Source organism: Acanthochromis polyacanthus, chromosome 20, assembly GCF_021347895.1.
Source record: "Acanthochromis polyacanthus isolate Apoly-LR-REF ecotype Palm Island chromosome 20, KAUST_Apoly_ChrSc, whole genome shotgun sequence".
In the NCBI taxonomy this organism is placed as follows: domain Eukaryota; kingdom Metazoa; phylum Chordata; class Actinopteri; family Pomacentridae; genus Acanthochromis; species Acanthochromis polyacanthus.
In genome coordinates this window covers 26,525,537-26,553,136 of record NC_067132.1, presented here as the reverse complement: position 1 = coordinate 26,553,136, position 27,600 = coordinate 26,525,537, and the positions used below count along the sequence as shown (strand labels likewise).

The 27,600-nt window shown below is 40.2% G+C and overlaps 1 protein-coding gene across 1 annotated transcript; it reads right to left on the bottom strand.

Moving 5' to 3' along the window:
• Window positions 1–63: 63 nt before the first annotated feature.
• On the bottom strand, window positions 64–27,471 carry avl9 (AVL9 homolog (S. cerevisiase)). Its single transcript, XM_051940306.1, has 16 exons — window positions 27,213–27,471; window positions 19,835–19,955; window positions 15,188–15,273; window positions 14,758–14,829; window positions 14,326–14,415; window positions 14,185–14,251; window positions 13,804–13,844; window positions 13,640–13,678; window positions 13,474–13,543; window positions 11,997–12,472; window positions 11,158–11,292; window positions 10,852–11,071; window positions 9,361–9,478; window positions 8,018–8,071; window positions 3,294–3,382; window positions 64–2,241 (listed from the first exon to the last, which is right to left on the bottom strand). Exons 1-16 carry the CDS (start codon window positions 27,294–27,296, stop codon window positions 2,126–2,128), a joined length of 1,878 nt encoding a protein of 625 aa, XP_051796266.1. The 5' UTR covers window positions 27,297–27,471; the 3' UTR covers window positions 64–2,125.
• Window positions 27,472–27,600: the final 129 nt, after the last annotated feature.

Genomic DNA, 27,600 nt, shown 5'->3' with positions numbered 1-27,600 from the left:
AGCAGCACAACACATTCACAACACTTTGACCTACATTCGTCCACTGAAAATAAAAGCCTGCAGCACTTTTATTATTTTTAATACAGCAATATAATATATCACTTTGATACATTAAAAGCATCTGTCAAGAAAAATATTCTGCGAATCTGGATTCACGATACATTCATATATTTTGCTTGAAAATACAAAAGAAAAAAATGAAAACATGTCATCAGAGGATAAAAAAAGCAGCTTCGAAAAGCCGAAAATGGACAAAGGAGGTTTTAAACGCATGAAACAAACAAAAACAGGAAACAAAAACAGGAAGCAAACACTCGACCGGACAGAGCATGCTCACTGGACCGCTGTTAATCCATGTCGGATATTAGTAGGGTGGAGGGAAAAGATCCTGAAAAACACCTCGACGTTACACCTACACAAGGAAAAGAGATTAAAAACGGCCGCTTTGTGCAAATACACAGTGGTCCACGGACTGGGACTCGTTCCAGTGTTTTCATGACGAAACGTGGATATTTATGAAGCCACACAACAAATAAATAAGTCATCTGCTTTTAAACTAGCTTCAGATTTACTAAATATAGTTCTCCAAATATATATTTATATATATGTGTATGTATATGTTGACAGCGGAGTAGAAAAAGGCCTGGGTGAGGGTTAATAACACCCCAATAAACAGGTTCCTTCATAGTTCAGGGAGGTTTTCATCACAGCAACATCAGGCGTCAAGGTTCACAAGGACTTCTGGAACAACGGTGTGGTTGTTTTGGTAACAGCGGTCATAATTACTGGAAATTTTTGGTTGGCTGTTGTCAAGGAAATGCCAAATATCTTATTTTTAACTGTGTGAATGCTGTTTTAAATGGAATAATTTCCCCCAAACCTTTCAAAAAGTAGAAAAATACAGTTGCTTAACTAAGAAATATTAAGTGTGAAAACTAATAAAAGTCTTATTTGGTGAACAAAAAGCTAAAACATTTTATTTCATTTTATTTTATAAATACTTAGCATACTTATCTTATCCTTTACATTATGTGATTAACTTATTTTTTTGCAGTTTTGCACCAAGAAAAATATACTGCTACTGTTACATGTCGCCTAAAGGCTTTAACGTGTTATGTTAATTATTTTTCCTGCTGTATTTTTATTAATAGCACGCTATTAGTTGCATATACTTTATCTGATATCTTTTGACTTGAGTTTCATGAGTTTTCTGAAGGACCTTTTCCTCAATTGTCAAACATTTTTAGACTTTAGAATGATCTAAAAAATGGACTACTACAGGTGAAAATGATTATTTGCAGCTTTACGTCATTCAGTCGACGAGAAATTAAACCGCACAGAGGAATGCTCGCTGTTACCACGACAACCACAGTGTTGCTACGGAGACATCGACAAACACGAGCCAGAACGGATCCGTTAAAACAGGGGTGTCAAGATCCGTTCCTGGAGGGCCACTATCCTGCATGTTTTAGATGTTTCCCTCTTCCAACACACCTGATTCAAATGATCAGGCTCGTTATCAGGCTTCTGCTGAGCTTAATGATAAGCTGATCATTTGAATCAGGTGTGTTGGAAGAGGGAAACATCTAAAACATGCAGGATAGTGGACCTCCAGGAACTGAGTTTGACACCCCTGCGTTAAAATCTTCAAGGTGCCACAGCTCATGCTTTTCCGTCACAAACCTGCGACGCGGATATTTTACATAAAACATCGTTTCTCAGCAAAAACAGACAAACCGTGACAATACGCAGCAAAGAGGGAACACCGCAAACCCAAACAGCGTCTTCAGCGTCTCACAGGGAAGCGTCCAGCAGACAGAAGCAGGCCGTCGGTCGCAACGCAACCGGCCAGATTTTCTGGATTTGACTGAAAGCAGTGGCGGTCGCTGCCTTACAGTGGATGTGGACTGTACAGTTAATTCTCCAGCCTGCCGTCCACAGCGACGTCTCTCTTAAAAAGTCCAGAATCTCCAATCGGGATCCGGTGACCGTTGGGTTTCACTTGATCTTTGAAGAAAGACGACCGTTCTTCTACCCACGTCCTTCATAAAACCAGCTCGCTACTCCTGCTTCACCACCAGAGGACGAGGAAACAGAGTCACTGGGGGGTTCTGGGATTCGTCGGTCACGGTTTGACCTCGGTGGTCGTTTCAGGACCGGCCGGTGGAGGCTGGGCCAACGTGGAGAACCAGGAGGACATGGCCGACTTGGCGCTGGTCAACGCTCCTCCGACCGACTGACCTGAGAGACGAAAACACAGATTTTACTTTCAGAACGGGTTCTTTGAGGCGTTTTTATACAAATAAACATCTGTTTCTCCACACAGATACCAAAGTTTGCTTCCTCTGACAGATGAGAAATGCATTAAGGAGTATTTTTGATGAATTATCACAATTTTAAGCTTAGATGTGGTGAAGTTTCACGATCATTTTCAGAATTTTGGCAACTCTAGACTTTTTTAAAATATGGATTTTTCAGTTTTTTACACAATCTAATTAGAGTAAAGTATTTTTTGGGGGATTTTTTTCACTGAAACATGGATTATAAAGTGATTTTAAAAGAAATATCATAATTTTAAGCTTAGATTTGTTTAAGATTCTCCAACAGATAGTTCAAGAACCATCAGAAAGTTGACAATCAGCTTCCGGTTTTAATGTTTCTGGCTCTGACAAATGGTATAATTTGGCAGCCATTTAAACATAACATACTTTTTTCATAGATTTTTTATGTAATCTGGTTTAAATTGTGGCTAATCTTCAGATGAGACATTAAGGAGTATTTATGATGAAATATCACAATTTTAAGCTTGGATTTAGTGATTTTGGCAAGTCTTTAGACATAAAATTTAGTTTTTGTAGATTGTTGTTTGTTTTTTCTACACAATTTTGTTAGAGAAAATTATTTAGTTAGGATGAATTTTTCAATGAAATATGGATTATAAATTGATTTTGAAGAATCTTCAGGCTCAGATTTAGTTAAGTATCCAAATGGATAGTTCAAGAACGGTCAGAAAGTTGACAATCTGCTTCTGGTTCTATAGTTTCTGGCTCTGAAAAATGGTGTAGCTCTGCATTTTTTCAACAAAAAAAACATAACTTGTCTTTGAAATGCATAGCTGGATGTTGGGGATCAAACAGTTAAATCTTACTAATTGTCAACTGTTTATTTTACATTTGAGTCACTTCAACAGACTGAACTTTAACTTTTTGGGTCTGAAATGCTTAATAAACACATATCTGAACTTATTTTCTGCTTTAAAGTGTATTTTTTTCTCTTTGTTTGAACCTGCTTACCGACTGCCTTCCCGGTCTGGACGACGCTGCGGCTGGTCGTCATCATGGCGTTTCCGATCTTCTTCCCTCGTTCGCTGTTCTGCACCGAGCTGTGGAGACAAAAACACACACAAAAAAGCTCAGAAACCAGAAAACCCTCCACGTCCACATTGCAGGAATTCCTCCTCCTTTCCAGGAAACAAACTACACAAAAGCGCTGCTGCTAGATGTTGCGCCGACCTGCTAGACTTAGATTATGTAACCGGCCGAGCAGGTGGAGAATCAGGCGGTCCGGTTTGACCCGAGAGCGGAAGCAGCGTTTCACAGCAAACGGGCGGCTAAATGCGGCTTCATCCAGGTCCAGCCTTCCTGTCGGATCCCTGCTGACCTGACATTCAGCAGGAATCTGGCTGCGGCATCATCTGGGCAGCGTTGTTAGAAAGACGACGGAGACACGAGTGGGCAGCTGCAGACGTCTGTCACTCACAGGACTCTAATGAGCCGCCCGGTTCGTCTGAAAATAAACGTTCTGCTGCAGCGCTGAAGGTGGCAAAAAGGAAATAAAACCACCAAGCAGACAATGTAGAAAATTAGATTTAAAATTCAACTCTTTTAACCAAGTTTTTAGCTCGTTTCAGCCACTGACCTTTCACACGTTGTCGCCTGCTTTATAGTATTATTACCTCCGCCAAGAGGATATGTAATCACCGGAGGTTGTTTGTCTGTCCGTCTGTGTGTGTGTTTGTCTGTTAACAGCATAACTCAAAAAGTCAAGGACGGATTTTCACCAAATTTTTACAGGATGTCCGGAAGAGCACGAGTAAAAATCGATTAGATTTTGGAGGTGATCCGAATCACCGTCTGGATCCAGGAATGTTTTGAAGGTCGAAGGACAATTGAGATATGGCCGCCAGGCGGCCGCCGGCCATCTCTCAATTGTACAGACAGAGGTCGCTGCAACGATCCCGGGCGACGGCCGAATCCCCCGCGGCAGGTTCGGGCTTCCCGGGCGAGTCGGGACCGACGAAACGAAGCGGCGGCGACGCGTACGGTACCGTCACACGCGCGCGCAACGGTACGTGCGTGCAGCGGCGCCGCCTGCAAAACACTGTGCTGTTACACTGTACATGCATGTTATGCTTTCTGCACAAACTGTTGAAACTCAATACAATCCGTCCATGACTTTTTGAGTTATGCTGTTAACAGACAGACGGACAGACAGATGGCCTGGCAGAGGTAGGCGCTCTCCGAGTGCTTTTCTAGTTTTATTTGTGCAGCTAAAGTTGCATGAAACTAAACCTCAGCAGCAGCAATAACAACAGCTGCAACAGTTATCCCATTAGTCGACTAATCATTACCTACTGTTCTGATCACCAATTCATCCGTTTGAGTAACTTTATAAATTATATTTAACCTTTATTCCTCGTGGGACGACTTTATAAAGTGTAAGAACTACAGAGAAGACATTAACTGCAAATTGTGAATTTGTAAAACTATAAATTTAAAATAATTTCTAGACAAGTTGGTTTGATCATAAAGTGAAATACTATATGGCTTATTGTTTTTTTTGTCGTTTTGTGTGTTGTTTTTGTAATATTTCGTCTTGTATTTGTTGTATTTGGTCTTTTTGTCTCGTTTTGTCATAAAAAAAAAAGAGTGATAGGAGCAACAAAGAATGCCTAGAAACTGCATGAGGTTCAGAAGATTTAACGTATTTTATTCAAAAATATGTTCAAAAATGTTGGTCGCTACTTTAATGTGTAGTGTTTGTGTTATTTTTGTTTTGTAGTGGTTCCATCATGTTGTGGACGGTTAAACAAAACATTCATGAACAAAATAAAGGGCAATTTAGCGCAAAATAACATTAAAAACACCTAAAATCACGTTTTGCTCGCTATACAGTGAGTGTGTCGTACCGCAGCAGTGGGAAAATTTTGATGAATTTCAAAATATTTATGAGACGTTCAGGTGAAACAGTGCAAAGTCGCCACCTGCCCTCCCAACAGCAGCATTTCTCTCTGTCCGTCCACTGAGGCTGACCCAAATAAACAGCTCCTTATGCCGCTACAATAAAAGAAGATCTTCTAATGGCGAGCGTCCGCCTGCAGGACGTCACGTGATTCCACTTCCTGCTGAACGCCGCCGCCGGCCGCTCTTTGTCCAGACGACGGAGGAGCATGAAAAGAGGGTCGTCCTTGAGTTTCCATCAGAGAGGAAGCCAAGCGTGGCGACTTTTTCTTCTCTGTGGCAGGTTTGGAACCATTTCACCTGAATTTACCGTAAATGCATTTAAATTTATCAGCATTTGTCCACTGCTGCAGTACGACACGCTCACTGTATAGCGAGCAAAACATGATTAACCATCTCTAACATGACAAGTGGGCCACATCAGTCCGGTCCACGTCTGCCCCACTGACCCCAGATTCCCCCCATCAGGTCTCGAGTTGCAGGAAAACGGCTCCGTGTTTAGTGTTTAAAATGAAGAAATGCCCGGCGTCCAGTGCAGCGTGTTTGTGTTTGTTTACTGAGGCATTTCACAAGCGCCGCTGTCACCGAACACCCGGAGGTAAAGCGAGAGCTCCGTGAGATCGCGGCCAAGCAGATCCGCCCGAGTTCCCACCGTAGAGCTAAGTTAAGGCCGGGGTGTTTTCAGAGGACGGCGTTTATCTGAAGCGTAACGTGAGAAGCGGCGCTCCAGCTGTGTGGCCGGAGTCACCTTTCAATCCGTGGAATGAAACCCAAGTCTCCGGCTCTGTTTTTGAGAATGAAACCGGCTCCATAATTAATGCGGAGACCACCGAGCCGCTATATGAATCCACAAACACGGCGTGAGGTAACAGCCCGGAGCACGCAGTGTTCATGAAGTATTCACAGCTGGCCGTTCAGCTACAACGAGCCCCACCAGCTCTGGAAATTTAATCATCGCCGGGCTAAAAAGAGAGACGGAGCTTTGACATCGGCTTTAAAAACTTGACAACACGCTGCCGTTATTCAGAGGAAGAGCCGAAGTGTCAGTTTCACGTGCTAAGAATGGATTTATTCTTATTTTCTGTTCACAGTTTAGCCGTTTTCAGTACAGTTGAAAACATAATTTGCGCTCTTAAATAGCTTATTTCTAGATCTCCAGTTGACCTTCTGAACCTCAAAAGTCTTTAGTTCTCTTAGGTTTTTAAAATTACACTAATTATCTGCCAGAAAAACAGTAAAACTGAAAAAAAAAAAAAATCATTTTTTTTGTCTTTCTGATGATCCCTGAACTAATGTGATGAAGCTTAAAATCGCAAAATTTCCTCTCACTTTAAAATTGACCACAAATCTTCCTTTAACTCTAAATTAATTCTATTAAAAACAAAAAACTCTGCACTCTTCAGCACAACTGTGAGGCCACTAATTATTCAGCTGCAACCAACAGTCAAATCACAATAATTTTGTGACTTTTTTGGCTGAACTGTAGGCAGTGTAACACCTTGATTAAAGGTTGAGTAAAGGTTATTTTAATTTTTGTGAAATAAATAATCAACTAATTTACCTTTTTGTCTTTTCTTATGCTTTATACCATAATAACCCTGCATGGGACAAAAATTCAAGCCTTTTCAGGTGAGCTAGGATGAACTGCAGGCTGTGTTTGCCAAGAGCAATGGAATGACGACCAATGGGAAATGTTGTACCTGTCGATTCCAGTTTTTTTTTATGGATTTATGGAACTATACTTTTAGAATTCTGCACAAAAGGCATTCTTTTCAGTTCTGTCTGCTTCTAGCCATGGTAGTTCTGTTTCCATAGAAGTGCAGGACTTTATATTGTGATGAAAAATTAGCCAACAGTGAGTAAAAATGTGACAAAAACGCCAAAAAACTGCCTCGGGTTCAGGGACGAGGAAGCAAGGAAAAGTGAATCTAAACATTTAATTGAAATACTACCAAAGTAGCAATATGAGGAAGCGCAAAACCCACATTGTAGCAGTTGCATTAACAAAGAAAAGGTAAAATGTGTCAAAAAAAATGTCTTAATGAAGAATCGTAGCGATACAGAGAGGCTAAATATTATATTCTCCACACTGTAGCAAAATCAAATCACATTGTTTTTGTATTTTTTTCCCCAGAGGAAAAGAAATGGAAAAATATTGCTCAGTCTGAAGAGAAATCAAGAAAAGTCTCACTTAAATTAGTCAAAAATCAAATAGGAAATTAATTAAAATTCCTGCATCTCACATCCAGACACCTCCTTCAAGGTCAAAATATTTTTCTAAAAGTAGAATTAAGTTTCTGTCATTTTGTTTTGCCACCTCTGTCATCATTTGGGCTATTTTTTTAAAATTAATTTGATGCATCCTTTCGGAATGGTGGTGAAAATGATTGTACAGTTATCAAAGTTTCAACTTTGTTACCATTGTCCACCATTTTCTAGCTTGTTTTTGGTTTGATAAAAATGTAAATACATTGTAGATGCTCCAAATTTTAAGCTCTGCTGTAAGCTTTTACTTTCTCTAAAAATAAGAGCTTTATTCCCTCTTTTTTTTGGGCTGATTCTGATGCCGTTGTTTCGTCTCTTGGCCGCTAGATGGCAGCAGCACACACGTTTTAAACTGTACCTGCTGATTTGCAGCAAAACATCTGATGAACGAACTCTGAAGGAGAAACAAACATCTCTGCGGTTAGAAATGTTACACAAGCTGTTATTGAATTTTTCACTACAATCAGGCAAACAGTCGGAGATAAAAGCAGAGAAAATAGCAGAAAACTCACTGTGAGAGTCGTAGTTTGACATCAGCGACGCTGTACTGGCCCTGGAACGGGTGGCTGCAACAGAAAAAACAACATTATGAACACAAGTTTCAGGCAAATGTTCCTCTTAAGGCTCAAAAGCAAAATAACAAAAGATACTATAAATACAGTGGAATGAATGGTGATTTAAAATACAAATTCTGGTCAGTTCCACTGCAATCACTTCTCGTTTGAGACCATTTATTCATAGTAAAATCATTTTAACTCACCTAATTTGCCTTTATTGCTTTATTTTTGGCTCAATTTTAGCTTCTTGTTGCCTTAAAATTTGGTTTACGCTTTTTAAAACCTATTTAAACGAGTGTTTCTGGTATTTTGTGCCTCTTTAGTCTTATGTAAAGCATTTTGAATTGTCTTCTCGCCTAAATTAAGTACAATCAAGTAAATCTTAACCCTTAAAACTTTGTATTTTCACATCTAAATGAGTCTTTTTGCAGCTTTTGCCCGTTTTACAGTTACACGTAGTCCTTTTTGTGAATCTGAACGTGTCGGTTTCACGTCTGAATGAGCATCCTGGTCACTTTTCCATTAAAGTTGTGTCATCATTGAACTGCATTCGGTCGTATTAACGGACAAACGTAAAAGCAGCGGTAGTTTGAGGATACATATTTTGTGGAGTGATCTGGGGAAGGTTTTTTACCACATTTCAGCTCCAACACTGGCCCAAAATCATCCCAGACAAAATACCTTTGTTTTTAACTTTGTTCCACAATTTTAGATCCATTACAAACCGAAATGACCATAAAAGCAGTATTTTAATGCAGTTAAAAGTCTGTAACAAGTAAGATTAATGAGATTCCAATAATAAAGGTACATTTCTACTAAACGTTACCAGGAGTCGAGGTTTAATTTGTTGCTTCCGGTTGTTTAGAACCATTTCCTCTGAGTTTACTAAATAACATTGGGATCCATTGGAGTCTCCAAATTGGGAGTTTTATGCATTTTCACATTTTTTTTTTTTTAAAACAACAGCAATAACTTAAGTGGTTACTTCTGATCATACATGATCCCTGACATGGAGACAGGATTGATCAGATGCTGTGATGTCGAGCACTTCTGTTGGCAAAACAACTTGAACGGACTGAATAAGGAGTGTCTAAAGTCTACAAAGGGCTTAACAAAATGCACACGAATAACAAATGTGTTCAAACAAATTTCAAAACATTTCATAATATTAAAATAAACAGGCGTGTGCCATTTGTTTTGCAAGTCGCAGGGAGTCTGACATGTAAATCTGATAATTTGAGGTATTATTATTATTACTGCGATGTGATTGGTTAGTTGGCTGTTAAGCTCTGACCCACCCTGGAGTGATGGTGGTCATGGCGGGGTGCTTGTTGCTGTACCAGACCCGGTAGTTGTGGCTGATCTTCCACGCCGCGACAAAAGGAGCCCCGTAATCGGCCAGCAGTCTCTCATTATCTGAGCACAGGAAGAAGAGGCGATTAGCAGCGTAACTGCATTTAACTCAGTCAATTATGTGATGACTGTCGTGTGCAGCTGCAATCATAATTAGCAGAGCTGATGAGCCATAATTTGTCCCTGATGAATGAAGAAGAAGTCACGCTATGTATTTGATATATTCTTTTTATTTCATCAGTCGTTGCACTCCAGTGTCCTGGAACAACATCTGCAAACAGCGCAAGAACTTCAAGTAGTTACTGAATGTTTTTTGGGCTTTTTCCCTCACCGTGGGTTCATTTTTCACCTCTATGGAAACAGAACAACCATGACTAGAAGTAGAGAGAAGTCAGAATTCACACTATGACAAAGTTTTGAGGACGTAAGTCTTAAAAAGTTGAATTTCTTTGATTATTTATTTTACAGAAATTGAAAAGAAGTCCCCACAGTCGTTACAAATACTGTGAAAATAATTGCGTCTCTACATTTTTAATTTGTTTTACACTGCTTGCAGTTCAGCTGAATAGTGAATTTTTGTCACGATTCTATCAGTCACAGAGGAGTCATTCATGGCTTCAAAGTTGCAACTAGAAGCACAGAAGTTTTTCTTTTTTACAGAATCTGGTCGGAGCCAACTGTATATTTATGGAAAATAAATAAATGAGACTTGTGCACTAAAATAATTCTAATGAAAAATTCCAATCTCTAGCAGATTAAGTTTTTTGAAAGAATGGTACGTCACAGAGGACCAGTTCAACACAAAATATTTTTTCCAAGGGTGCACAATTGGTATCAACACTGGAAGTAAAAATATTAGTTCTACATGCAAGAGATATTTTACTTTTAATTTGTTTCTATACTCGTCTCCTATTTGCTCTGAGGAAACACTGCCTGCAGTTCAGTCCAGTGCTCCCTAAAGGCTTCACAGTTGCGCCAAAAAGTGAAGAATTTTCCATTTAAATGGTTAATTTTTGCTGAATTATTAAATTAGATATAAAGACGTCTTAATATCATGATTTTAAGTTTAAATGTGGTTATTTTTTCTAGGGCAAGACTGTAGAAAAGCTAAAAAAAATTACAATTATCAGTTTATACAGTTTCAGGGTCTGACAAATGGTACAATTACGGCTATTTTTTAAAAATACAACATTCCTTTCAAAGACGGTTATTAGTCTTCTTTCATTTTGTATTTTGCTCATTATTCTCACATCTCACATGGGTTTCTCATCTGTTCCTATGTACCTACTACCTTCATATTACTGAAATCAGCTGCTACACACTTAATATTTATTCACCTTTCCACTCATATTTCATTTAGGACCCTTCTAAGTCGCAGTTTTAGCTCGTTATAGTGCTCATTTGTGGCTCCACACGTCCATAAAGCTGCCTCCCACCTTGCTGTAGTGCAGAGGACAGTAATGAGTGGAGGTAGAGGGTGAACTGGGCTCTGATCCACTCGTCTCCGCCCTCCCAGCCCGTCCCGTCCAGGAAGACGTCATCGCGGTTCTCCGTCACGTGTTTGACCAGGTAGTCGGCGAAGCGCAGGTCCGCCGTCGTCAGGCTCAGGATCTTCCTCAGCTCGGGGTCCTGGATCTGGATACGAGCTTCTTCCACCTGCGGCGCCGGAGACGAGACGTTCAGCGACAAAAATGGTCAATCAGAAACGGGGAAAAAAAAAAAAAAAACCCCACAGGACTTACTTCAACGATGGCATCGCTGAGGTGCCTCTGCTGGTGGAAGAGGATGTTGGTCGCACCGGCAACGAAGCCTCGGACCGTGACGTCTGACAGGAGGTGATGCTGCTGCAGGGCCATGTAGGGCAGGCACAGGTAACCCTGGCAACAAGAGGAGGCAGAGGTCGCCATGTTTACGACTGGAGGGATGCTTATCAGCGAAGAGACGCAACAAAACGCAGAAAAAGGAAGTCGAACTAATATCCTGCTGCAACCAAAACACACACAGGTGCTTTGACTGATTTTATTATTAATTAGTTAAACAATAATAAGGACAAGGATAGACTTTATTGATCCCACAGTGGGGAAAGTTCACTGTTACAGCAGCTCCAAAAGAAAAAGCACAAAAGTATAAAAGCTGTGCAAGAATAAATAAGAAAAAAAACACGGTGGAACATTTTATACAGATGATTTTTTAATACTATGTCGAAGACTATATGCAAGAGGATGAGGTATCAGTTATTGCACATAAGCAGGTGATACTGATATTTTATGAACCGTGTCTCCAAAAGTCCATTCATCTTACTGGTTGCTTTAATTAAATGAACTTGGAGCCTCGTGCAGATTTCATTTGAGACACATTAAGCAGAGTTCTGGTTGTTTTCCCACCTTCAAAAACCCAGATAAATTTTTATGCACTAATCTGAGTCTTTTGCTGCATCAGTTAACGGTGGGAATTTCAGTATTTATGGCAGCTTGTGAGCTCACTGTTGTTTGTTTTACATCGCACGTAAATTGAAGTGTTTGTGTTTTAAAGTGTAACTCATAAAATCCGATGCGCATTAACTACTAATATCTGTATTTACCTTGGTGAAGATGGGGAGCGGCAGGCCGTACTGGTCCTCCTCCAGACCCGAAACCAGCCCCTGGGTGACCCCTCCCTGACCGGTGACCGCCTGAGGCTGCACCGTGATGGGCGTCCCCGGTTTGGAGTCGAAGGCGTCCTGGAGCTCCGCCTCGGCCGCCTCTTTGGGAGCAGCTTCCTCCAACACGCTGGGGTCCAGGGTCTCCCAGTCGCTCTCAGAGGACTCCGGAGAGGTTCGTGACGGAGGTTTGAGGAGGTGGTTGTCGCTCTCAGCACTGTTCCCAGAGGAGAGAGACTCTGCGGCGGGTTGAGCCGCCTCCACCCCCTCCAGCTCCATGGCGGTGTTGGCGATATCAGTGACGGACACGGAGACAAATTCTTCGGCTCCTGAGACGCTTTCAACCAGACTCAGGTCCTCTGATACGCTGCCTTTAGGTCTGTAGTGGGACGAGTCCACCAGGCCGTGCTCGATCATACCTGTAGAAAGGTAAGCGTCGTCATTTACACTTCTATGAAAGTATTCACCCCAATTTTACCGTTTTCCTGGATTGAATCATGGTCAGCATAATTTGACTTTCTAACCAGAATTTAACCAAAAAAAAGATTCTTTCACATCAAAGTGAGATCACATGAGTGCAGTGAATGAGTCTCAGTGATTGTTGTATAAAGACTCCTCCATCTGGAAGGTCAGGTCACTGGTGACTCCTGGATACAACTACGCCATGAAGACTACCGAACACGCCAAGAAACTCAATGAAAAAGTTTGTAAAACACATCAGTCAGGTGACTGATTCAAGAAAATTTCCAACTCACAGAATATCTCTAGGAGTCCAGTTAAATCCATCATTAGGAAACAAAGGAACACGGCACATAAATCTGGCCACAGCAGGTTGTCCTCAAAAACTGAAGGACTAAGGAAGAAAGACTAGTGACGGAGGCCACAAGACACCTACGACTCCCATGAAGGAGTTACAAGCTTCAGCAGGATGGAGAAACCGTTCATACAATAACTATTGTCTGTTCTTCACCAGTCAAAGCTTTATGGAGACAAAGAGAAAGACTCTGCTGAAAAACCTCAAATTAAATCTGGACTTTGTGTTCACAAGAAGACATGATGCAGACTCTGAAGTCAACTGGAAGAAGGTTCTTTGGTCTGAGGAGACCAAAACTTAGCTTTTCTTTGTCCATCAGACCATCTGGACTCTATGTTTGGAGGACACCAAACACTGCAAATTGTCACAAACACACCATCTCCACTGTGAAGCACGGTGGTGGCAGCTTCTGATGTAAGGATGCTTCTTCTTCTATATTGACCACTATTCAATGTTGAAAAGTAATAAAAAGGGCAAACTTCCAAGGAAGATGAATACTTTTATAGTCACAAAAGGTTGCTGCAAAAAGCTCAGTATGTAGCCACATAAAGGCCTGATGCAAGGGACAATATGAGTGCAAACCGATTTCCTTTCCGAGCTACTGACCTGGAAACAGTGATAAGACGGTCATCAGAGCTCCTACTAGTCTGTTGACAGGGGACACATAGAACAGGACCTGCGAACACGAGCCAGAAAGCAAAAGATATGTGGAATCATATTTCCAGAGTGTCGAGCTACAATTAGAAAGATGCGTTTCAGGCTGGAATCTCACCTTCTTCTCCAGCAGAATCAGCTTGAAGAGGATCAGAACCTGCAGGGATACAAACAAAAACAGCACAGATTTAAGTCCTGCTTTGTCTTTTTGTATTAATTATATTGTTACATTTTTATGTAACGCACCAACGTCGTCATTTATTGCACAAAACGGTCTCCCACCTTGTGTCTGAAGTGCAGTATTAGATCCCTCGGTGACAGCCCTGAAGAGAGAGAATCAGAAGGAAGTCACCAAATGAGGAATTTACCCTCAGAGAAAAACGCATTAGCATTTTTGTGGAATGAACAGCAGCATCACATGGTCACAGGCACAATAACAACAACTATGGGCTGTTTGGGGATTTTCTATTTCTGTAAAACTAAACAACAGAGGAATGTTTGAGACGCTGGAAAAGATGCATTTATGCTGATTTAAATGACACTGTGTGACTTTTTTTGGATTTACTGAGCAAAATTCCCATGAAAACAACAAATGAAAGTTAAAAATGCACTCAAATTTCAGCATAATCTGCAGGTTGTAGGCATCTGGTGTTTTATATCTACCTAGATAAACCTGTGATCCCTCCAGAGTCGAACCCCTCAGAGAGCCGTTCATGTGGTCGAACAGTTCCTGCAGAGGAAACATGGAGGTAAATTAAGTCGGTGAAACGCTGCCGGGCGGGTTTAGTCGGAGCATTTTCTCACCTTCAGGATGGAGATCTGAGAGAAGTCTTTCTCCTCGAAGTAGGCGTGCGTGATGAGCTGCAGTTTTGCTTGAAGCAGACCGTAGAGAGGCTGCAAAGAAAGCGTACGTGAGTCATTCACAGTGTGACCCATTAAAACCTCATGTGGGCTCATTTCTGCACAGTGGAACAAAACACTGTAAATTAGCAAAAACAAAGTATTCATTTAGTTCATGGAATTTGACAAATTCAAGCAAACAAAGCTTAGATTAATTGCAGAAAAAGCTAAAAAAAAGGCATCCTTTCCTTCATGTTTTGCTCTTTTTCTCTCCGCTCCGTCACATAAGGTCACAGTAATATTTTGCGACCCACTGACTTGACTCTTGACTTAATTCTGAGCCTGAAATCGAGGCTTATTCTATTACATTTAAAGATAATCCTCAGACTGACTCACCACTCGACTGAGGACACAAACGCTCTTCTGAACTGTCTCTCTGGTGACGTCGGCCTGTCGGACCTTTAGGGCCTGAAGGGGGATTCGTAAAATAAATTAAAAACGGAAAAGCTGAGCAAATGTTAAGGCACTTTGGATGTTTAGATTCACGCAGAACAATCGGGGAAGAGTCAGAAATTCATCCTGCAGCTTTAAGAACAAACACAAACAATACAAGACACCCAAATGTTGCTCTCCTGTGTTTGGTGCTGAGCATTAATCTGCAGCTTCTGGTTTCAGGTTGTACACGAAATTTTAAAACCCGCCTGCAGGGCTAGGTTGCTACAGCATGCAGTGCAAAATCCTCTCAAACACAGAGTCAAAATACTGCTGGTTATTAAAACTGGGCTCTTTGCCTTCAACACAAATGAAAAATATAATCTGAACTGACCTTTGCTTCTATTTGGCGATAACAGGACACTCCATAGACGCACTTCATGTCTCCACTGAGGGGCGGCAGGTGAAAATACACAGTGTCTGCAAAAAAATAAAAAAAGATCAGTGATATTAATTAATGAAAAGCATGATACATGTTAAGAAAAATAAGTATCTACAGGGATCTGAGGTCTTTATAGTCAAGGCAGAGGTACACAAATGGGAAATTAGCAGGATGGGAAAATAACATCTGTTCAGTTTACCAGGCGTTTAGATTAGATGGAGCTTCTCTGGGGTTTGTTGTGCTGCTCCACATTGTACAAAGAGCTGCAGCGCTTTGATCAATGCACCTGACAGTAAGGTATGAAAAGTTCAGAGACAGGAGGCTTATATAAGACCAAAGGCACAACAGAGGGAGCTAACATCAAAGACAGAACAGCTGAAGAGAGGCTTCTGAGCCATCAACAGCAGCATCAAAACCGGCAGCATGTTAGCTTCTAACCGGCAGCATGTCAGCTTCAAACCGGCAGCATGTTAGCTTCAAACCGGCAGCATGTTAGCTTCAAACCGGCAGCATGTTAGCTTCAAACCGGCAGCATTTTAGCTTCAAACCGGCAGCATGTTAGCTTCAAACCGGCAGCATGTTAGCTTCAAACCGGCAGCATTTTAGCGTCAAATCAGCAGCATGGTAGCTTCAAACAAGCAGGATGTTACCTTAGCTTCAAACTAGTAGAATATAAGCCTTAAACTAGCAGCAACCTAGCATCACACCAGTAACATGTTTGTTTCGAACCAGCATCAGTTTAGCTAAAAATTAGGAGCATGTTAGCTTCAAACCAGTGGAGTATTAGTTTCAAGTCAGTGGCAAAAAATTTAAGACAGTTTTTTTGGGATCCCAAATAATAATTGCAAAAACAAATCAGATCGAGTAGAATCTTTCCTCAAAACAGTTTCATTTGGGTGCCATCAAAGACGCACGTAAAATCTGATTTGGACATAATAAATGCCCAAATTCAGGTCGTCCTTTCATCCACATCCAAGTTTGTTTGTTTGTTTATAGTTTGTCTCAAGGATGTTATTACCCAAAAATGGAGCTTGTAAAATAACATGTTGACGTTGGAATTTGGGATATCAGAGCTTCAAAAACACAGAAACAAAAAGTTGCATACCACTGAATGTATGAACAGAATAATAGATAACTTAAATCAAATCCGTTGTTTTTAAATGTAACAATGACTAAACAATTATACAATCCCAAGCTGATCATTGCTGCTAATCGAAGTGGACGTAAGGTCACCGGCTGCCTTGTTAATTTAATGAGAGAAAGAGCAAAAGAAACACGCAAACACCGAATCAAATGGCACAGCCTTCACCCTCCATCCCGTCTGAGGATGATGGGGAGCTTTTTATAACAAGGTTAAGACTTCCTCGAGACGACAGAACTAAAGGTCAGACTTTGGACGTCACAGATTTAAATTTTAGAATTTCTCTGACATTTATCCAGCAAAAAAAGAGATTGTCAAGGATACTATGAAAACACTGCACCTATCAATAAAACCAGTAGCATTTTAGCCTCAAACTAGTAGAATCTAAGCCTCAAACCAGCAGCAACCTAGTGTCAACCCAGGAACATGTTTGCTTCAAATCAGTATCCGTTTAGCTAAAACGCAACAGCATGTTTGCTTCAAACCGGCAGCATTTTAGCTTCTAATCTGCAGCATTTTAGCTTCTAACCTGCAGCATGTTAGCTTCAAACAAGCAGCATGTTACCTTAGCTTCAAACTTAAAATAGCAGCAACCTAGCATCACACCAGTAACATGTTTGTTTCGAACCAGCATCCGTTTAGCTAAAAACTTGCAGAATGTTAGCTTCAAACCAGTAGCATGTTAGCCTCAAACCAGCAGCATGCTAGCTTAGCATCAAATTAGTGCAATACAAGCCTCAAATCAGCAGCGACCTAGCATCAAGCCAGTAACATGTTGTCTTCAAACCAGTAGCATGTTAGCTTCAAAACAGGAACATGCTAGCTTCAAACCAGCAGCATCTTAGCTTCAAACTAACAGCATGTTAGCTTAGCTTCAAACCAGTACAATATAAGCTTCAAACCAGAGGCAACCTAGCATCAAACCAGTGACATGTTTGCTTCAGTTATCAATAAATCCTTCTTGCTATGAATAATTCTGTTAATCTTTAACAGTGTTCCTTTTAGTGTTAACAGCAGAATAAGCTTCTATAATATTTCTCTGTAACCCTGACGGCTTTATGAAGTTATGAATTATGAATAATCTTCAATAAACTAGTAACATTTCTATCCAATAATGAGGAATGTCAGTGTTTTTTCTTGAGAGGTCACTGTCCTTGAATAGCTGTCTGTTTTGTGCGTCATATATCTGTTTTATCTAACTTTTACATTTTGTATGGCTGCTACCTCGGCCAGGTAGAATAGATTTCTAATTTCAGTGGGACTTCCTGCTGCAGAGACCATAATTCTCATCACTGTTACGTTTATATCAGCTGACAAAGAACGCACAAAATAAACAGGACAAACTCAAAAATGGACTCACAAGAGGAGCTGGACTCAGACTGATGGATGCATTTGTATCTTTCCAACATGAAAACCTGCCATTTTCACTTCTGAAAACTGAACCGAGTGACAGAAAGCCACGGAAACAGAAACTCTCTCGTCCCACAGTCGGGTAGGATTGAAGCCAAAAGTCTGGAAGTGAACTTTGGCTCAGTTCCTGCTGTTTGCCTTCACAGGGCTGCATGAACAGCAGCGGTGAACCACAGGACCGTCACATGACAGCAGTCACAGCACACCGGACAAGGAGAAGACTCGATTCGCTGCCACTTATAACCTGAAACAGCGGCTCTGTGTGCTAAAGATAGTTTACTACTAGAACAGAATCTAGAATACAACAGAAATACTTAGAAATTTTGCTAGCAGAAATTGTAAAGTCACCACTGCCACAATAGAAAAATATAAAATACAATAGAAATGTCACAGAAAATTATACAAAGATACAAAATGCACTAAAAAACTGTAAATAAAGAAAGTCCTGTAAACAGCAGTGCAACATGTGCCACACTACTACTTGCTTTGTGCAAACACTGCCTGCAGTTCAGCTGAAAAGTCTCTGAATTTGTAATCACACGACTGTTGGTCACAGTTGAGCCACTAAAGACTTCACGGTTGCACAGAGAAGTGCAGAATTTTTAGCTTTTAACAGAATCTGGTTACTGCAAATGGTTAATTTTTGGTAAATTTTTTTGAACAAGACATGTAGAATAAAATGATTTCAAGCTGAGATTTGGTTCAGTTTCCTGACAGAACATCATTAACGAGTAGTCAGAAAGCTGAAAATCCAATAATTTATTGTGTTTATTTTAATTTCTGGCTCTGATAAACAGTTTAATTTTACCTGTTAACCTTCCTTTCGAACCCACCAGTGGATTTTGGGGCTGCGATGGTTAAACTTCTTCCACGAACAACCTAAAAGCTTCAAATCACTTCGACTCTCTGCTAACCGCTGGGTCTGATTTCAGAAGTGACACCTGCTTTTACAAAATCGATGAACAAAACTGAATTCATCATGAGCTGCCAGTCGAGGTTAGACGAACATCCTGCTTACATCCTACATAAAAGAATCAATACCAGCCTCCCAAGCGACTTGTTCTTGCAGCCAAACTATTTTATTACCACACTCAATGCAATTTATTATCCAACTATGAAAGATGCCAGATCACATATAGACAAAAACCTGCTTTATTTTCCTACACATTAAATTAATGGAGCTGTTGACCTGCGAGTTGCTCTTTAAGAAAGATAACTGCTCACAGTAGAGTAAAGAAATATCTCAAATATCTTTGACAATGAAATGAATTTGTTGAAGGAGCAGCATGTTAGCCTCAAACCAGCAGCATGTTAGCTTAGCTTCAAACTAGTATAGTATTAGCTTCAGATCAGCAGAATGTTGGCTTCAAATCAGCAGCATTTTAGCTTCAAACCAGCAGCACTTTAACTTAGCTTCAAACTAGTACAATATAAGCTTCAAAACAGCAGCATTTTAGCTTCAACTTAGTGGCGCGTCAGCTTCAACTTAGTGGCGCGTCAGCTTCAACTTAGTGGCGCGTCAGCTTCAACTTAGTGGCGCGTCAGCTGCAACTTAGTGGCGCGTCAGCTGCAACTTAGTGGCGCGTCAGCTGCAATTTACCGGCATGTCAGCTGCAATTTACCGGCATGTCAGCTGCAATTTACCGGCATGTCAGCTGCAATTTACCGGCATGTTAGCTGCAATTTACCGGCATGCTAGCTTCAATTTACCGGCATGCTAGCTTCAATTTACTGGCATGTTAGCTTCAATTTACTGGCATGCTAGCTTCAAACCAGCAGTATATTAACTTCAAACAAGCAGCATGTTAGCTTAGTTTCAAACTAGTAGAATATAAGCCTCAAACCTGCAGGAACCTAGCATCAAACAACTAACATGTTTGCTTCGAATCAGCATCAGTTTAGCTAAAAACCAGCAGCATGTTAGCCTCAAACCAGTAGCATATTTGTGTCAAACTAGCAGCTTGATAACTCTAGCTTAGTGGCATGTTAGCTTTAAACCAGCAGTATTTTAGTATGTACAGATTCAAAGATCTTGCAGCTGCACCCACCCTCCTGGTAGTTGTGAGCTCCATCAGGAAGAGCCAGGAAAGGGAGGTACTTCCACTCTTCGGGCAGCAGGTTGCTGTCATGACCCTCATCTGGCATCAGCGGCGGGTAGGAAAATTCAACCTGAGGACAAACCACAGACAGAGAAACCCATTTATTCCAACTACAAAGATCAGAATTTTTTTTGACAAGATTTATGTCATTTCAGACTAATTTGAGCATGTTGTACCATAGACATTCAGGACACAATTTGACTTTATTTTGGACACACATGCGATTTTAGACTTTGTTTTGTCATGTCGGATCAGTTTTGGATGAACTCAAGTCATTCTGGATGGATTTCTCCTAATTTCTGACTCAATTTAGACAAATTTTAGAAAATTTCTAGTCATTTTGGGGTAAATTTTGAGACCAGTTTTGTGTATTTGTAGTTTTGTTTACTTGGGAGAAGAAAAGATTTGAGTGCTTAAATTTACCATCGTTTTCCAAGTTAGTCGTCATCTGCCCAGAAGGCTGAATACAAGTCACTGTCAGTCTCATGTCTCATGTTTTTGCCTTGTTGTCGCTTCGCATTAAACATTACTGGAGTGAAACAAACTTTGACAGAGAAACTGAGACAACAGGATGAAGAGGGAACCAGAAGCTGCCACGAGCATCATCATCATAATCATCCTCGTGGAACTAACGCTGCTGCAGGAGCATCGCGTGGACGAAGTGCAGGACATTAGGGGACGAGGCCAAATGTGGAGATCTGCACGGCCAGAAGCACCGCTGGAAGCAGAGCTGCAGCCCCGTCAAGGCTGGATGCAGAGGATTTATGCCGCAGAGCCTCGAGCCAACTTGGCGTCGTACAGAGCCACTAAGAACATCAGCAAGGCAGCAGGAAGACCCTCGAGACAACTCTGGATGAGTGGTTTGATCTTCTAAAGCCTCAAACATTCGATGAACTTGGGATGCATCTCTGCTGATGTGTTCAAGAGCATCTAAGGATGTTATTAATCCATTGTTTTACCATAACCCTCATTTAATCACAATTTTTAAGAAATATTTTCCATATATACACATTTTTCTTCCATATATTTGTACATTTTAATATTGTTATGCTAAAGTTTACCACATATCAATGATATTTTAAAACAATTTTAATAAATTAGGAGCTAAAAGATTTATTATTCTTATCATAAAGAGGCTATAAATAGCAAAAACTTATCTGGTGAATTCACATTTCAGCCCATGGAATATCAGTAAGCACTTTGTTTTATTCTGACCCTTAAATTAAACTCCTTTCATGTAAATCAAATCAGCAAATTCTCATATTTTAGAATTTAAAAATGAACCAGACATGTGGAATTTTGTTTTTAGGAAATGACAAAACTAAAAGCTGCCAATAAATGGTGTAAATTTAATTTGGCAACAACAGCTGTTTCTGTTACTTTTAAATAGAATGCCGTTCAAATTATCAACAACTATGAATTCTGTAATAAACGTAAAACATACAGAAGCTTTGAAAAAGTAGAATTTTTGTCAGAGTTGTTGGAATATATCTCACAGGTTCACCTCCTAATGTGGCCGATTATTAATGGATAAATAATGAGTAAACAGTAAAAATGATTGTACTTTGTTCATTATCTGTGGGATATTAAATACACTGAGAGGGGTTTTGGAAGACTACAAATTACTTGTTTTAACTGTATTTTACTATTATAAACTGTAAAGAATCATCGTCAGTAAAACTTCTTCTGCATTTTTGTTTGCAGTCATGTCAAACACACAGCCACAGCAGCTAAATGCTAACATCATGATGACAATGCTAAAATGTTGGGCGTGTTAGCATGCTAGTAAATGCTAACTAATAAGGAGAGCAGGTGATGAAAAAGTATTTGGTCAGAAATCAGAAACAAATTAAGTCACATTTACCTTCAGAGCACATTTAAGGCAACACATGTTGACAGAAAGTGCTTTCCAATCGATTTACATTCCAAATTTACCTGAATAATATTAATAATTACTATAATAATAGTAAAAATGTGTATTGGGTATATTAAAATGTCAGCCTGTGCCATCTGTCCAGTAGGTGTTGAGTTATTTCAGGATCAAAGCGGCTACTAAAGAACCTCTTAAATCAAATTAAGTTTAAACAGTGTGAAAATATCAACAAAGGACAGTAGCTTATGAGTAAACAGGGAACTAGATTTATTTTATTTTCTGTCTCTCTACATCAGCGTTTTTAAGCCTCCAGACATATTTAAAGTTGACAAACGGCTTGAAAAACTTGAGCGTTTTTATCCTCCGCCTTCCAAACCTGCAACACTCGCGTCACAAACTCAACCATGATGTCTGATTTCACATCTTCCCTCTGTTTGCACCGAGCTCAAGGAAAAGCTGCCTGGGAGGAAACATTGACACTGTAGTTCCGCCACAAAGCCGAGCCTCTTGCCAGACAGCTAACAGCCTCTGACGAGATTAACCTGAAACCTGCTGGTCTTGAACGCCTCGCACGCCCAGCCACGCCGATTCACTCTCTGAGGATGAACTCCTGCAGAGCGTACGCCCTCAGGGTGAGGCGACAGAAGGGATGCTCTTTGCACAATTGCCTCCATTAGTGGCTTCAATTTTACTGGAATTTTAATGCAGAGAAAATGGGCCAACAGCATTGCACTGAAGAGATTAATGGTCTCTCAATTACTAATAAATCAGGGATTTTTTCCACCCAATACTGAGTAGAATTTGACAAGTTAATTTTGAAGACCGCTGCAGTCCAGTCACTCTTTGGTGGAAGGTTCAATCCTGCAATCCTGCCTTCGATTGCAGGAAAAGCATCTAGAACAGCGGTGTTAGAAGAATTACACTTATATTAGAATGATTATACTTATGAGGTTATCATTGAGTGACTATGAAGAAATAAGGACTACCATCAGCATTCTAAGTTGTGACCATGCATGTGTTCGGAAGTAACAACAAGAACAAAGCTGACTTGTTCCTATAGTGAGCTGACTCGCTTTTATGATAAGATCATGCAAGTAACACATGTTCTGTCTTTGTACTGTTCTGATATCTTGTGACTGACGTATGCTGACTCCTCTGTGTGAGAAGGAAATAAAGAGACAAGGAGAGAGGCAGGCTCTTCAGAGTTTGTGGGGCTGCAGTGATGCATACAACAGAGCTGTAGTCCCTCTCTTTCTCCTTGTGCAAGTAAAAGACCGGAGCTCGTGAGTGCTGTCTTTTCTTCCTGTGCTGTTTGTGTATTCTTCAGGTTTGAACCTAACACAACTTGGTCCTTCGAGCCGGATGCCAATACACCTGGAACCCTAAGGAGCTGTTCGAGGGAGACCGAAGTCTGTGCACAGCCCCCTGGAACTAGGTTCGGGGACGAAAGCCCTCCGTGGTTGAATTCTGCAACCTTTTCTGCACTGCGGACCGGATTCAAGCAAGACAATTTTCTATGGTCCGGTCATCAGCCACATAACAAACAAGAAAAGCACTCAGAGCGCACAGTACTCCACCAAGGCTGCTCAGTTGTTGTATAATTTCCAGTGGATTAAATCTTTAGGGTTAGGGGTTAATTAAAAAGTTTAACAATGTAACTAATTATTGGATGCGTATTTAACGACTTTATTATCTAAATGTTACACATGATGGTGAAATATTACACATTAAACTGAAAAACTGCACCTGCAAAATGAAATACTGCAACACTGCACGTATAAATATATGAAAGTTTAAGTTAATCAGAGACAGTAGAGGAAATTTGTTCCTAAAAATTTGGTCATTTGAGACGGAATGACTGCTGACAAAATTATATTTTGATCTAAAAAAAAAATCCAAAAAAAAGGGAGACATAAAATGACTGAACATTTTCTTTAAGTAAGCAAAACATTTTACCACAAAAATCAAGGAAAAAAAAAAGCAGATTTCACCTCTCATCCAAATAAAGTGCTTTATTAAAAATTCAAATCTTGTGACTAATTATTGGATGCATATTTAATGACTTTATCCTGTTTAAATGTTTGATATCTGCGAATGACTGGGTCATTTTTGATTAAAAATAAAGAAAACGTAGCTGCATTATTTGTCCTCCACGAAAGCTAAACCTCTTCGCTGGAGAAGCAGACGGTGAATAAGAGGAGGAGGGCGGCTGACGGACGGATTAAAGAGCCAGGAACCCAATCTTGTGATGCCCAGCAGGAGATGGCTGACCCCTATCATGTAACCTGTAGGTTCATCACTGATAACACACACTGTCTGCTTAGTCTGGGCTTCAGTTTCATCTTTACATCAAAAAAAATCTGCTTTTTTTTTTCATAAAAATCTGTCGCCGTGCACAGCAGCTGCTTCCAGAGACAGATGGAGAGCAGCGACAACAACAACAGGAGCGTTAGTTTTTACTTCCTGCACATTTAATGAGCTTTTTTTTAGAAGCATTAGCGATAATTAAAAGACACATTAGAGCCACTTGAAGCTGCACTTTCACTAATCAGCAGCTGTTTGATGTCGCTTTTGTCATGCGGGAGGCGGAAAGGCGGCGTGTCGAGGAGTGACGAGAGTTAATCTTTGCCAAACAGGTTTACACGGACAATAAAAGCGACACGTGAGCCGAGTCTGCGAGCTGGTTTCTGTTAGATTCAGTTCAAGAGAGACTAAAACCGAGGCTTTGTGAAGAAATCCGACATAAGGAAACGTCACGTCCAGAGATGATAAGTTAAATCTATGGCAGATGCTGATGTAACACTGGCTGTCCAGTGTCCAAAACCGCTTTTCTTTAAATCTTTACAACCAGTTCTAGGCTTTATTTAAATCATGCAATCTCCTTCTGAGGCTGTTTCGGCTCAGATGACATTTATGTGAATTTGTAGGGAAAAAAAACAGCTGCAGGATGATTCACAAGACTTCAAAAATATGTTTATTTGTTTGCACTTTCTCCTGCTTGTCATCTTTTCTTGGACCGTTTTTATTTCTTCCAGTCACAACAACTCTTTCTGGCAAGTGTAGCAATTAATTTTCAAGGCAAAAAGCTTCACATTTAAGAACTAGAAATGGTTTTATTCTCTGATCCCTGAAGGGAACTGTCTTGGTGAAGAATCAAGCGTTTTTGCTGCACTAGTTTGCAGAATTTCCAAAGTTTCTGTTCACAATTTGAGCATATTTTAGGCTCTAAATGGCTGCTTTCATCCATCGTTTACCCGGAAACACGCTTTAGTTCTCTTCTAATTGAGTAGTCAGCAGACAGAAAATTAACTGGCTGCTATTTTTAAGATTAAAATAAATATTTAAGTCATTTTTGAAGCTCGGGTCTGACTGTTTTTCTTGTCAAATGTTTCAGTTAATGGAGCATTTGGTGATTTTTAGACAGTTTTTGTGACCAAACAAAACATTTAAAGACATTCAAGTTGAGTTCAGGGAAATTTTGGTGGCTGTTTTTCAATAATTGTGCCAATTCTACACAGATTAAATGATAAATCGAGTTAAAAAGTCACAGATTAATCCACTATCTGCTGAAATGTGATCTACAGATTTTCACATGCAAAAGCGGTTTTTGACAATGACCTTTAAAGAAAACTATCTGCACAAAATGTTGTGTTTTTTCAGCTTAAAGCCTTTAAATGTTTGCAGTTCTTTGATTTTTCACTACTGTATTTGTATCTGTTCAAGAGCTGCTGCACCAAACTACATTTTCAGGTATAAGTACAGCTGAATTAGAACTGAGCGGAGCTGAAAACACTTCTTGCATTACACCCCATCAGTCAGTAAAGAGGCTCCCAACAGAGAGATTGTGAAATTTAAGAGGCTGCAGGATGATTGAAGCCATAACAAACCTCTCTGAGAGGCAGAATCACTCACTGGTTGAGCTGATGGAGACAAGTACATGTCAGCGAAGATTTAGATTAGCTTCATCTTTTCAAAAAGTCTTATTGGAATGAGTACTTCTGCAGCAAAAGAGAGCTAAGAACATCAGTAGTTTTTGCTGATGAGCGAATCACATAGTCTATAAAACGCAAAAGAAGGAAAGAAAACTATGAGAAATGCACACCAAAATATCTCTATGTCAGTTATTGTCCAAACAATTAGTCAAAACCTGAAAATATTCAATTTAGAACCAAAATCCACACAGCAAAGCAGTAAATCCTTCATCTAGAGAAGCTGAAACCACAAAATTTGGGATGTTTTTGTCAAAAATTAACATTATTTTGGGACAAGATTGCAAATTGGTTTCAGCGAAACTCATGATGTGGCATAAACATCACCTCTTCCTACTTTCATCGATCACATTACAGCAGATAGTGGATTAATCTGTGAGTTATTAACTACAATAATCATTCAGTCTGTGCGAAATCAGCACAACTGCCTTTAAATGCTTTTTTTTTTTGGTCATAAAAATGATCTAAAAACCACAAAATGCTCTGTTAACTGAAACATTAGTAAAAAAAAAAAACAAACAAACAATCAGACTCTCAGACATGAGCTTCAAAAACAAGTTAAATATTTACTTTTATCTTAAAAATAGCACCCAATTAATTTTTTTCAACTAACGACTCAATTGGAAGAGAACTAAGGTGTGTTTCATGTTTCATGTTGCATGAAAACAGCTAAAATATGCTCAAATTGTTAACTTAAACTGTGGATTTATGATCCTTTTGCACATTTCTAATTGTTTGCACTGGTTACTGGGAGATTTTGCACATTCCTGCACAATCAGCACAGCTGTCTGACTCAGATAACACTGTTTTCTTCTTTCATTGTTTACTGTTATGCAACAAAACACCAAGTCAAATTCAACTTAGAATATAAAACATATTCTAATATAAAAGCGTGCACCTGTATAGGCATTTGTAACCAAAACGCAGCAAATCCTCTCATTTCAGAGGCTGTAATCAGAGATTATCTTGCATTATTGCACATTTTTTGTCTGAAGAGCTGCTAAAACATCCACAAAAACAAATGATGCTCAGTTTTTTGATGCAATATGCAGATAAAACAAGCTGCAGCCTGTAATCACAACACTGCGAGGCTGCTGTTGAATATACTGAACTGGAAAGATGTCCAAGTTGGCAGCAGAGCACATGTTATATAACTGTGGGAGCCCCGAGCAAACAGCTGATGTCCACCTCTATTTGCTGCTGCAGATGCCAGGCAGAGCACAATTATCATTATTACCATTAATTGTGCTCATTAATACCTAAGCAGGAAGCACGTGCAGGCTGTGGAGTTAAATTTGAGACAGTTTTAATAAACTAGGTTATAGTTTTTGAGATGAAACTATCAGAAATCCGGTCAAAAAGCGCATTTTTGTCAGTTGAATGAGAGCAGCTGTTAGCATTTAGCTGCTGTTAGCATGCGAGAGTAGCTGTTAGCAATAGCCGCCGTTAGCACGGATTCTCCTACCTGACAGCCCTTCTTGTGGTGAAATCCCACCACCACGATGTGCAGCACCGGGCCCTTGGCTTCGTCCCTGCCGTGAAGCTCCATTCCCCCGACCCCAGATGCTTGTTCGGACACTCCGGTGTCGGTTTTGACCCGGCGGTCGGAGGTAAACACGGCAAGAAGAGATGATCTTCTTTTCAACCCTGGATCGACTCTCGGACGCGGAGGAGAGAAGCAGCGGGACCGCAGCGGAGAGGAGATTCTCTTCCGCGTCGTCTCACTCCGCCGAAGGACGCAGTGAAATAATTCCCCACTGAGTTCTGCTGGCTTCGCTTACAGACTGTGTTTTTAGCATGTTAGCAGTGTTGGAATTTAGATTGACTGCAACATTATATTATATTATATTATA